The sequence below is a fragment of the Mustela nivalis genome, assembly GCF_964662115.1.
Source record: "Mustela nivalis genome assembly, chromosome: 18".
Lineage (NCBI taxonomy): Eukaryota > Metazoa > Chordata > Mammalia > Carnivora > Mustelidae > Mustela > Mustela nivalis.
In genome coordinates, this window is record NC_139037.1 from 58,131,315 (window position 1) to 58,142,296 (window position 10,982).

The 10,982-nt window shown below is 59.4% G+C and overlaps 1 protein-coding gene across 2 annotated transcripts; it reads right to left on the bottom strand.

Moving 5' to 3' along the window:
* Positions 1 to 367: 367 nt before the first annotated feature.
* TOMM40 (translocase of outer mitochondrial membrane 40) lies at positions 368 to 10,725 on the bottom strand. 2 transcript variants are annotated; one of them, XM_082710727.1, is made up of 10 exons: positions 10,592 to 10,725; positions 10,215 to 10,494; positions 9,383 to 9,450; positions 8,833 to 8,925; positions 7,920 to 8,021; positions 7,730 to 7,835; positions 2,462 to 2,584; positions 2,279 to 2,355; positions 2,036 to 2,138; positions 368 to 1,032 (listed from the first exon to the last, which is right to left on the bottom strand). In XM_082710727.1, the coding sequence occupies exons 2-10, from the start codon at positions 10,486 to 10,488 to the stop codon at positions 893 to 895; spliced, it is 1,086 nt and encodes a 361-aa protein (XP_082566853.1). In that variant the 5' UTR covers positions 10,489 to 10,494; positions 10,592 to 10,725; the 3' UTR covers positions 368 to 892. The 2 variants fall into 2 exon arrangements, with proteins under 2 accessions (XP_082566853.1, XP_082566854.1); XM_082710728.1 differs by having other exon boundaries at positions 10,215 to 10,679.
* Positions 10,726 to 10,982: the final 257 nt, after the last annotated feature.

A 10,982-nucleotide genomic window follows, 5' to 3' on the forward strand; every position in this document is an offset into this window, starting at 1 on the left:
AGAGGTCCTAATACATTGTCCTCTGCCTCTTTTGGAACCTGAAAAGCCCACGGGAGTCCCAGCTTGCACCCTGACTCCTGCGACGGACACATCACCCCTGCTCCTGTAGCTGGTGGGGAGTCTTCTGACAGCCTCTCTGGCCTGGCCAAGCTGGGGTGTGACCACAAGACCCAGCCCTGCTGGTGAGGGAGGGCCTGTGATGTCCCAGCCAAAGTCACCCAAGTCACAGGGAGGATGTGTGAGCTCAGGCCAGGCTGGGCTTCCTGGCCCCACCCTGCATCGCCCCCTGCTGGCCCCTGTGAGGTCCGTCTGCACGGACTGGGGAAAAAGGGGGGCTGGCACACACAGAAAAACAGATGCCACCTAGTTCACTTTTTTCATGTATATTTTTTGTTGGTTTTTTTCTTTTTCTGTAAAATGTCCCAGTTCTTCCATAACTTATAAACATGATTTATACTGAGGGATGGGTGGGAAAGTGGGCGGAGGCGGACTGACCGGGGATGGGGAAGCTCCTCTTCTTACTGCCCCCACAGGGCCAGGCCCAGGGCCCTTTGGGGAGACTGGGATGCCCCAACACCTCCCTGAGGTTGTCTGGCCGCCTCTGCCCCGGTGCTCAGAATCCGGCATGCCCCTCGATTCCGGAATCCCCTCCAGGACTTCAGGCCCACTGGGCGCCCTGCCCCTAGTGCTCCGAATCCTGGAGCTCCCGTGGTTCCAGAATTCCCCCCCTCAGCTGCTGGGGTGATGGGCCCCCTCCTTTCCACTGCCCCCCTTGACCCCCGAGGAGGGAGGGAAGGGACGGGGAGGAGGGCTCAGGTCTCCCCTCCATGGCAGGGGGAGGGGGAGGTGGGATCTGAAGGAGGAAGGGTGGAAGGTAGGGGCCAGGAGGGGCTCAGCCGATGGTTAGACCAAAGCCGCACTGGAACTTGTTCTTTCGGTGATTCAGGAAGGCCCCGAGGGCCAACGTTAGGGGCAGGGGCGGGAGCTTCTTCTCCAATGTGGCACCCACGACCCAGTTGCTGTCCACGGAGCCTGCAGGGAGACAGCTGTGTTGCGAGCCAGCTTCCCGCCCCGTCCTTCTGGAGTCATGCTCCAGGCCACTTTGGATACCCACCAGCCAGACTACTGGCTTCTAGACCTCTGACCACACCTGGAAATCTCTTCCCGAACCCCAAGTTCTCTGGCCCTGAGAGCAACTGGCTTCGCCATCCTCCCTTCCCTCGCATGACGACCTCTCCTGACCTCTCCTGCCCCGAAGCCCTCCGCCACACCACGGGCCCCTCCCATCCCGATCCTGACCACACCAGGTCTTCACTCTCTGGAAATGAGTCTGTCTCACCCCCACCCGGAGCCTTGGTAGGATAGGGCCTGGCCTGGGCACACGGCAGGTGCTCAGCATCTGTGGAACAGACAACTCCCTAGGGGTCGTGCGCCAGACTCGGGTGTGGGGCCATGGGAGCGGAGGAGCAGCAGAGCTGAGACCCAAACCGAGCCTCCGACGCCAGGCTGACCACAGAGACAGGGATGGAGGTCGGCATGGAGGGTGCGCTTCACAGGCAAGTAAGTCCCCGGGGCCTCCTTGCTGCCTGCGGGAGACCCGCCCGAGGATGCTTGGAGGCGGCTTCCTGGGCCACCCTTCACACACCGCCAACCTGAGAACTGCTGAGGTCCAAGAAAGGCTCGGAACTTATCATCAGACTCAGAGCTGGCCCGGCGGGGGGGCTGTGATGGTGCACTGGGGGAGCTCGTCTCTACTCTGGGCAGAGGCGTGGGGTGGCCTGAGGGCCCCCTGAGCGGCCTCCCACTTGTGAGAAAACGAAAAGGAGGAGCAAGTGTGGGGCCGGAGAGGGTTAGTGGCCGGGCGAGGAGTGGATGTGGTGGGTGCCAAGCCCAGGGCCAGGCACCCGCCTTCTCAACAAGCGTCCCCCCAGAAGGGGCGGCATGCACCCCTCCACCACCTGCTTAGGCCTATAGGCACACTCTGGCCCGAATCACCTGACGCCTTGTTTCCAAGCGGGGAAACCAAGGTGTGTACCTTTGAAGAGGAGGTTGGCCTTGGGCAGGTCCAGCTGGTACCCGAAGGAGACGCTGGTGTCCTGCATCCTTGTGCTGGCCTCGAACTCCACACCCACCTGCAGCTGGAGGGGCCATGGTGACACGCAATAGTCAGCTTCCCAGGCCGGACCCCCGGGGTCACGCTGGGTGCGGGGGGATGGGGGGCCCTGACTGCCCATGCCCACACAGCATGCCCTCCCCACAGAGCCCGGACCCGGCTCACCTGGTCACTGGCTTTGTGGTAGTAGGTGGCATGCATGCCCGCCTGGCCCAGGGTTACCGTCGCCAACCAGTTGTTCACTGTGACAGAGCAGGCGGAAGGGAGGGGATGGGTGCAGGTGACCAAGGGGGCTCGGGGCACATGGAAGCCAGGACCCCGGCCCCGCCCCCCGGCCCCCAGGCTCACATGTGTACTTCCCAGCTAGAGACATGACAGTGCCTTCCTCCCCCGGCCGCCGGTGGTAGACGAGCTCCCCACCCAGGGCCAGACACGGCGTGATGCTCTGGAGGTAGTGGGCCACGAGGATTCCTGCAGGTGAGATGGGGGCGGGAGGAGGCGTCACATCAGCTTGTGGTCAGGTCCTGCGGGAGCCAGCCCTCCAGGTGTGTCCCTGCTGGGGGCTCAAGGGCTCAGGGCCTACCCCTTGGGCCTCCCAGGCCCCATGAGGCAGGCATTCATTTGGCACCATCTGCAGAGGCTAAGAGAGCGAGTCCCTGACCTGCCGTCACAAGATTACGTCAGGGGCAGAATCTGGGCTTCTTCACCCTCTGCCACTGGGGAGAGGCTGGAGGGCAGGGCCGTGATAAGCACACCTCCGGGGGCCAGACAGCCTGGGTTCCAAACACAGCCCCACCACTGACGGATGGAGTAATGGCAGGCCACTGGGGTCATTTCTCTGTGAACAGGACTACCTCCCGAGATGGCACTGGGGTCTCACAGAGTGCCTAAGGAGCAGGGCAGTGTCCGATGCTCAGGATCACTAGGACTGGCCATGCTGAGGCCTACAGCTGGCACCCCCCGCCTCCTGGCAGCGGGGACAGCTCCGAGGCCTCCTGGGAGTGGCTAACAAGTGACTGCCCACTGCTGGACTGGAGTCCTGGAGCCAGGGTCTGACACTTTCACGCCTAGAATCTCTGCAGCCCCGGAGAGTAGACACCACAAATAGGAGACCTGGGAGGGAGAGTCGGAGACGCAGAGGGAGTGATGATTAAGGAAAAAATGAGGGAATTACGTAGAGAAGTGGAAACAGAATCAGAAAGGGAGGGAGAGAAGGCTGGAAGATTCTCAGGGGAAACTAAGAGGACATAGTTGGGCTGAGGTCACGAGCCAGCAAGGAAGAGGACAGAGAAAAGGGGAAGGCAGGGCAGGGACACAGAGGAACAGGGGAAGAGCTGAGAGCAGAGGCTTGACGGGCAAGGGGAGAGCCAGGACACTGGGACAGGGACAGGACAGAGCAGGAACGGGTGCACAGGGTCAGAGGCCTCTCCCATTCCAGATGGAGGCTGCCATCGGGCTGGGGAGGCTGAGGGTTCATGATCATGGGTCTGGTGCTATGTCTTCTGGGGAAGGTGCGGTCAGGAGCCCCCTTTGGGCTTCTGCGAGCCTTGCTGTGCATTCCCTCCCCACGAGGGCAGGAGACTGGGGTCAGCCCATCCAGCCAGCAGCGAGGCCACTCTTTGCATGCCCTGAGCTGGGCATGTCCCCTCATTCAGTGCAGGGGAAACATGGCTCCTAAGGGAAGAGGAACTGTCTGTGTTCCCAGAGAGACTGGGACTTCAACTCAGGGCCCCCACCTCTCAGCTCTGGCACCTACTGGGACCTAGAGAGTTGGGGGACCCCCGAACCTCCCTCCGATCTCCTGGTCTGCCTCGCTCTCTCCATGCTATCAAGCCTGCAACACAGAGGGATCCTATTCATACACAGGCCTCACATCCCATTCTCCTCCTGCTCAGAATCTGCCATGGCTCCCCTTGCCCAGGAGACCCAGCCGCAGGGTCCCGCATGGCTAGGCCCCAGCTTCAAACCCGAGCCCCTTTCTCTTTCCAAGACACAGCCAGCCATGTCCCCCTGGGCAGCGCGAACACAAGGAGCTCCCTCTTCCCTGTGCACACGCTGTTCCTCCCACCCAGCATGTCCTCTCCCCTGCTCAATCCAGCCAACTACGTATTCACACCTCAGTGTTTCCTGGATTTGGCTACTTCTCCAGCATGCCCCTGCTAGGTTCTGTGGTCACCATGGGACCAGGGCAGTCATCCCCCCCACCCTGAACTCCCTGCATTCACCTTCCCCCTGCCCTGCAACTGGTGGGGATACAGAGGCCACTGAGAGTCTGAAAACTGGGGTCAGAACATGCTCTCCACTGCCTGTCCCTCTCCCGCTCCCCATGGAACCTGGCTTGTTTCCCCAGTTCACCCCTTCTCCCTGCTCCCCAAGCCCATTCCCTGTGCCCCTTCCCCTGGGGGCTGCCCTGCTTGTAGCTCCTCACAGTTCTCCCTCCTTCCTGTCCCCGAGGTCCCTGAACCCAGTAGTCCCTCCCACTTGTATCCACACCCAGTCGTCCTGGTCGTCTCTGCGTGCTCCCCGAGAGGGCCTGCACTTCTCAAGTGGGGGCCATTCTGCGGCGTGGGGAGTAGCCATGAAGGACCTCACGAGTCTGAAACCCTGCTCAGTGGGAAGCCTGCTTTTCCCTCTCTCTCTGCTCCTCCCCTTAATTCTCTCTCTCAAGCAAATAAATAAATAAAATGTAAGAAAAGCTAGAATAAAATGTGCCCTCCCAAGAGGGCTGTCTCAAGTCACTGGCTGGGCGCACGCTAGCTTCTCAGAAGGTGCCCGAGGCCACAGAGGGGGAACCGAGAAGGAATACAGGCCCTTGGGTTAGGCCATGATTCGAAGTCCAGCTTCTAGGTTTCCTGCTGTGTGAACCCGAGTGCCTGACTCCACCCTGGGCCTCTTTTTCTTCACCTGTGAAATGGGTGACAGGAAAAGGGACAGCCCCTGCCCGCTGTAGGACACGGCGCTCCAACACAGGGAGAACCCCAACTGTGCACCCCGCCTTACGCTGAGGGCTGAAGACAGATTCTCCCACTCCGGTCTTGTGCCAGAGGGGTCTCCGCTTTTGTGCCCCTGTGACAGATGATGTTATCAGTCTCATCAGAGAAAACAAAAAGAGCTTAAGAGATGAAAAATGCCCTCAGTGGCCTTGGGCTCCGGGGAAGAGGGACCCCGAGGCCAGTGCTGGGAAGCAGGGGATGATGCCGGCGAGTGCACATGGGGGTAGGGGTGCCCAGGGCCAGAGAAAAGCCTGGATTCCGGAGTCTAACCTGCTGCGCGTCCTTGGGAAGCGTGTCCCCTCTTTGGGTCTCAGCAGGAGGAGGGCGATGGCAGCACCTACCTCACAGGGCTGTTGACAGAATCCAACAAGCCGTTCTCCTCACTGCTCTACTCCCAGTGCCTGGAATGGCTGAAGGAAAGGACGCGCATCACACGCCTAGGGCCCTGACCACGGGCAGGAAGCAACACACGGGATGTGCCGCTACCACCACTCGCTCTCTCGTCTGTGATTTTCTCAGTGCCTGCTCTGTTCCTGGCACGGTTCCAGGCACTCAACGCATGGTGGCAAGTGAGACAAGCAAGTTCCTGTCCCAGAAGGGCTGCCACCCTAGTGTGGGAGGCAGGTGATCAGAGCAAGGACATCCCTGGGAGGGGGAAGCACTGCGAAGCCCCAGTGGGGTGTGGGGCGATGGGAGACGATGCGATGCAGACCGTGCATTGCTTTCCTCATGGAAGAAGTGAGCTGTGTCCTCTGTGAGGGTGAGCTGTGTCCTGAAACTACTCACTCAGCCACGTCAAGACCAGAGAGAAGAGCTCCAAGCAGCAGGGACCGCATGGAGACAGGTCATGGGGGAGAAAGAAAGCAGCGGTTCCAGAAAGCCTCAGGAAAGCTCATGTGGCCCAGCTGCAGGGAGCACGTGAGCAGAAGGCGGGCGACGATGTCAGGTTGGCAGGGACAGAACACGTTTCTTCCTGAGGTTCCTCATGCCCCCGCGGGACCTGTGGGCGCAGCCTCCCCTGCGACACCCTGCATGCCCAGCTTCCTCCAGCCCCTGGATTCAGCGGGATGGCCCTTCCCTCTCTCCTCACCCCTTCTGGCTGCTGCCCTCCTCCCTGCCAGGGTAGCCCCTTCTCTTCCTTGGGGTGGAGGGCTCAGAGTCCACACCGCCCGAGGATCCTTAGCCTCCAGCAGGCAGAACCGAGGGCTCTCCCTGGGACTCGGGCTTCCTGCCTTCACAAAGCCACTGAGTGCCCAAGACCTGGCCCTCCAAGGCTGAGCAAATGGCAGCAGGACAGACGTGAACGCAGGAACCCACACTCCCATCCTTCCCATCGTTCAAGCCCGGACCTGCGGGGTCATCCCGACTCCTCTCATTCACCTCCCACACCCAATCACCAGCCAACCCCATGGGCTCCACTTTCAAAGTGGATGGGCCTGACCACTCCTCACCCCTCCACTGACCCCAAGATAGAGCCCCTCACAGTTTGCTCTCTACGGGGTAGCACGGTGGGTCCCGTTAGAAGCCAAGTCAGCTCCTGTCCCTCTCACGCTCGCAATCCTCAACGTGGCTCCTGACTCATTCAGAGTCAAGGGTCAAGCCCTACAGAGCCTCAGCTGATTTGGGCCTTTCACCCCTGTGACTTCCAACTCTCCCTCTCTGCCACCCCCCTTCTGGCAATCCAATCAAGGGCCCTGCCTCAGGGCCTTTGCATTGGCTGCTGTGCTGGGCTGAAGAGCTCTTTCCCCACAAACCTGCTTGGCACCTACCCTCAACTCTTTGATCTTTTATCAGATATCACCTATGCAGGGAGGCTTTCTCTGAGGACCCCACACACCCCTCCCAAAGCCCTCAACTTTCTAAGCCCCCATGACCAGACATCCTTTTTTAAAATGCTTGTGTCCAGGTGCTCTGGAATGGAAGTGCCCAGAGAACAAGCTGAATGCTCCTTGGTTTCCCTCCCCTCGCCCTTGGTGCGTGGAATGTACAAAATGCACACCCCAGCAACTCTCATGCTGAATGTCGAGAAATCAAAGACAAACAGCCAGAGACCCCCCCCCCCAAAAAAAAACCCAAAAAAAGGGGAACCAAGAAGAGACTAGACGGACAGGCGCAAGTCAGGCGGTCCCTGTCTACGCCAACCCAAACAGGAACTTTCCTTGTCAGCTTCTGTCTTGGATCCAACTACCTGCCCGAACTGCACGTGGACCCCCACCACCCAACCCCAGGGATCCTTGCACCGAAAGCACCCCAGAGCCCCACAAGTAACAGAAGCAGCCCACACTCCCCTGGGACCCATTACAGGCCCCCTACCCCCTGAAGTCTGTCACACGAAAGAACGTAACCTCTTCAACAGCCTAGTGAGATAGCCCAACGTCACAGACAAGGAAACTAAGGCCCCCCGGGGGCAAGGGCACTAGCATACAGCTGCCATGAAGCCAGGGGCTAGGGCTGGCTTTGAAATTGACTTGCTTGGTCCCCGTGCTATCCTGCCTGGTGTTTCAAAATCACTCCTGCCCCTGACCATTTCTAGACGGTAGAAAACGAGTTCTGGAGCAGGGAATGGATTCGCCAGGAAAGCTGCGACTGAGACCGGATTCCCTCCATGCCCCGTGCCTCTTACCTGAACCCACCAGGACGTCTGGGTTCCCCAGAGTGACGGCTGCTGTGAAGTCAGAACCCCGGTACTCCCCGTCCACCTGCCAGTTCACGAACTTTGACTGCTGGGTCTGTAGGGGGCGGGGAAGGAGAGTGTAGAGGGTTGCTGGGTGCTCGGGGAGGCGTGGGGAGCAGCTAACTTGGCTCCCACTCACCTGGATGGCCATCTTGGACCGGAGGCCAGGGCCCAGCTGGTGAATGACCTGAGCGTTGAGGCTGCCACTGTTGTCCATGTCACCCACCAGCACAGGGAATGCCTGTGGCACAGAGGCAAGGTCAGAAGTCAAAGGCCTAGCTATTGTGTGGTGAGCCTAGGTGAGAAGCCTAGCCTCAGAAAACATCGGACTAAGGTCCCCTCCTCCAGGAAGCCCTCCCTGATCACCTAGGCTGAGTCAGGTGCCTCTCTGGGCTCCCCCCGGCCCCACGCATTTCAGTCCTGGTTACCCTGGACTGTCACTCTCTGGGGACAGGTCTGTTCCCTTTCTTTACAAGACTGTGAACCCCAGGGCCGTTTCAGCCACTGCTCTGTCCTCACACTGCCCAGCACAGGGCTGGGCACAGAATGGAGTACAGTGAAGGTTTGTGAAATAAACGAATTTACTGAATGGCAATAGTTGGTATAAGCAGAGATCTAATTCAGTCCCGTCTCCTTCCATGCCTCTGGTTTCACCTGCATTCCCTAACTCAGCCTCTGCATGGCAGCCTGAGGGATGGTCCTAGTGCATAAATCTGGTCATGCCTGTCCCGTCCAAAATGGTTCCATGGCTCTCTACTGCCCCCTAGAGAAAGTCCAAATGCCCTGTTTGGTATTCAAAGCCCTGCATGATGTACAGTTCAGTTCTGCCTACTCTGGGTCATCCCTGTCTGGTGACCCCCAGCTCTGACCCAGCACAGGGCTGGGCAGAGAACGGCGCTTCAGGATGAAAGTGTGACCATGCTCCAAAGCATTTTCGAGAAACAGTCCCCACTTCCCAACACCCCTAGCAGCTCAACCTTTTCTCTGCCTGGTGCTTGGCTACATATTGGTTAGAAGATGATAAAATGAACAAATGTCAAAAGGAACCTCACCTCTGTGGGACTCAGCTGCTTTGTTCCCACGTACGTGACCCCGAAGTGGTAGTTGGACTCCCCAATTGTGCTGAGGGCTACTGTGTGGTTCACCTGGGAGAGGAGGGAAGGCTGTGGGGAGGAGTCTGTGGGCCACCCCCCAATAAACCCAGCTGAACCCGCCCCCAGCAAAGTTCCTTTCCAGCCTGGGATGGGGATACTTGCCAACCTGGCTTCCCCACCATGAAGAAAGACAGGCAGCTCTGGGTAGGGCAGGGGGCAAAGAATGAGAGGTTCAGCCTGACTAGATTAGACACTAGAAGAAAAGATAAGCTGGAGACAAGGCTACCTACCCGTACTTCACTCCTGCCTGGTGGAGGGGCATCCCTGGGTTCTGGGTCCTAAACACTTCCACTGGACCCAATGAGCAGTCAGATTGGCATTGTGTCTCTGAGTCTTTTCAGGTGCCAAAGAGCCTAGCCCTTTAAGGGGGATTGAGGGGGTTGTATGTGTAGGTGCAGAGAGATGGCTAGGATGACCTCTGGAGAGTACGGGCACCTGGAAGGCTCACCTGGAAATGGTTACTCAACCCTTTGTTGACTGTGAGCTTGACACCTTCCATCTGAATGGGAAATAGCTCTGAAGAAGAGAAATGCTGTCACCCTCCATACACACCCCAAGGCAAACACGCCAACTCTCACCCCTTCCTTCCCTACCATCCCAGCTGTCCTCCTTCCAGGGACCCACAAGCAAAACATCCCACAAAGCACCTCAACCAATAAAGAGACGGTCTAAGCTAATACTCAGGACCAGGACCAGGGCCTTTCTTTGCCTGCATCCAAATCCCAGTGCCACTGCTTACTACCCATGTGACCCAAGGCAAGTCACTTTAACTCTCTGTGTTAAACTTGTCTCCTGTAAGATGTCATGTGTAAACTCACCACATGGAAACATTACAAGGATGTCATGAATTAACATATACTGAATGCCAGAACACTCTGAAAGTCACCTCTACTTCTGCTATCATAATTGTCCAAGATCCAGAAGTCTTGGGTTCACCCCCCTCACCCCGGCCCCGGCTCTGGACCCTTGCTGACACTGTGACCTTGGGTCTCAGTTTCCTTCCCGATCACATAAGAAAGCTGGCTTGGCTGATCCCCGGGGTTCCCTGAAGTCCCTAGGGCTTTGCTCGGCAGCTCTGGCACTCCATCCTGAGGTTCCACCATCCGGTCCCATCGTTCTACGTCCCAAGTCCAACGTTCCATCATTCGATCCTAACGTCAACGCCTAACGCTCTGTTACATGTTTCCAATGGTCCGTGCCAATTCCCAAGGTCCTCTAAGGGCTCCCCCTCCCCCCGAGATTCGGGCCCTCACACCCCCGCCAGGTCTGTCGCCCCTCACCCTTGCACTTCCGGTGGCACTCCTCGAACGTGCCGGGGTTGGGCAGGCAGCCGCAGGCCCCATCGTCCGCAGTCCCTGCGGCGCTGCCGGCCGCAGCACCGGGGGTCCGTTCCGAACCTCGACCCGCGCCAGCCCCAGCACCCAGACCGCCGCCGAGCGGCGGCAGCGTGAAGCCGGGAGGAGAGGGCGGAGGCGGCGGCAGTCCCACGAGGGCGGGCGCGGGAGGCGGCGGCGGCCCTGCGGGCGGCGAGCTAGCGGCCAAGACGTTCCCCATGGTCGCCTGCAAGGGGGAAAGGTCAGAGGGCGAAGGTCAGGGCTCGCGCGCTCCGGTTACAGTCCCAGCCAAACCCCGCTCAGCTCCGGGTCCCGGTTCTCACTGGCGGCAGCGCCTGCACCCGGCCTGGGCTCCGCTCCCACCCCGTGCGCCACGCGCAACCGAACCCGCTGCCGCCGCCGCCGCCACCGTCGCCCCACCCCGCCTAACCCATTGGTTAGGCACGCTCTGGGATCCGCCCACTAGCTTCAAGATTTGGCCTTGCAATTGGAGTCATGGCTGGGAGTCCCACCCTACCTCTTTGGGACCTCCTTTTCTATTGGCTCCCACTCACAGGCCAGTGGAGGCACACTTCTCCGCCTTTCCAATTGGCCCGCAGAGACCACATCTATTGGCTCGCAACGCCGCGGGTTCCAGTGTTCGCCCGCCATTGGTCTGCGCTGCGCACTTTGAAACGCCCACTGACTCGTCGCCTCCGCCCTTCTCTAGAGGGC

Bases quoted from the DNA above. Each gene is read 5' to 3' on its own strand.
- TOMM40 (XM_082710727.1), bottom strand. From the start codon at position 10,488: ATGGGGAACGTCTTGGCCGCTAGCTCGCCGCCCGCAGGGCCGCCGCCG. The intron at 8,926-9,382 runs GTGAGCCTTCCA...CTCCTCTCCCAG, and splicing joins GGTTGAGTAACCATTTCCAG to GTGAACCACACAGTAGCCCT. The intron at 2,356-2,461 runs GTGAGCCTGGGG...GCTCTGTCACAG, and splicing joins TCTAGCTGGGAAGTACACAT to TGAACAACTGGTTGGCGACG.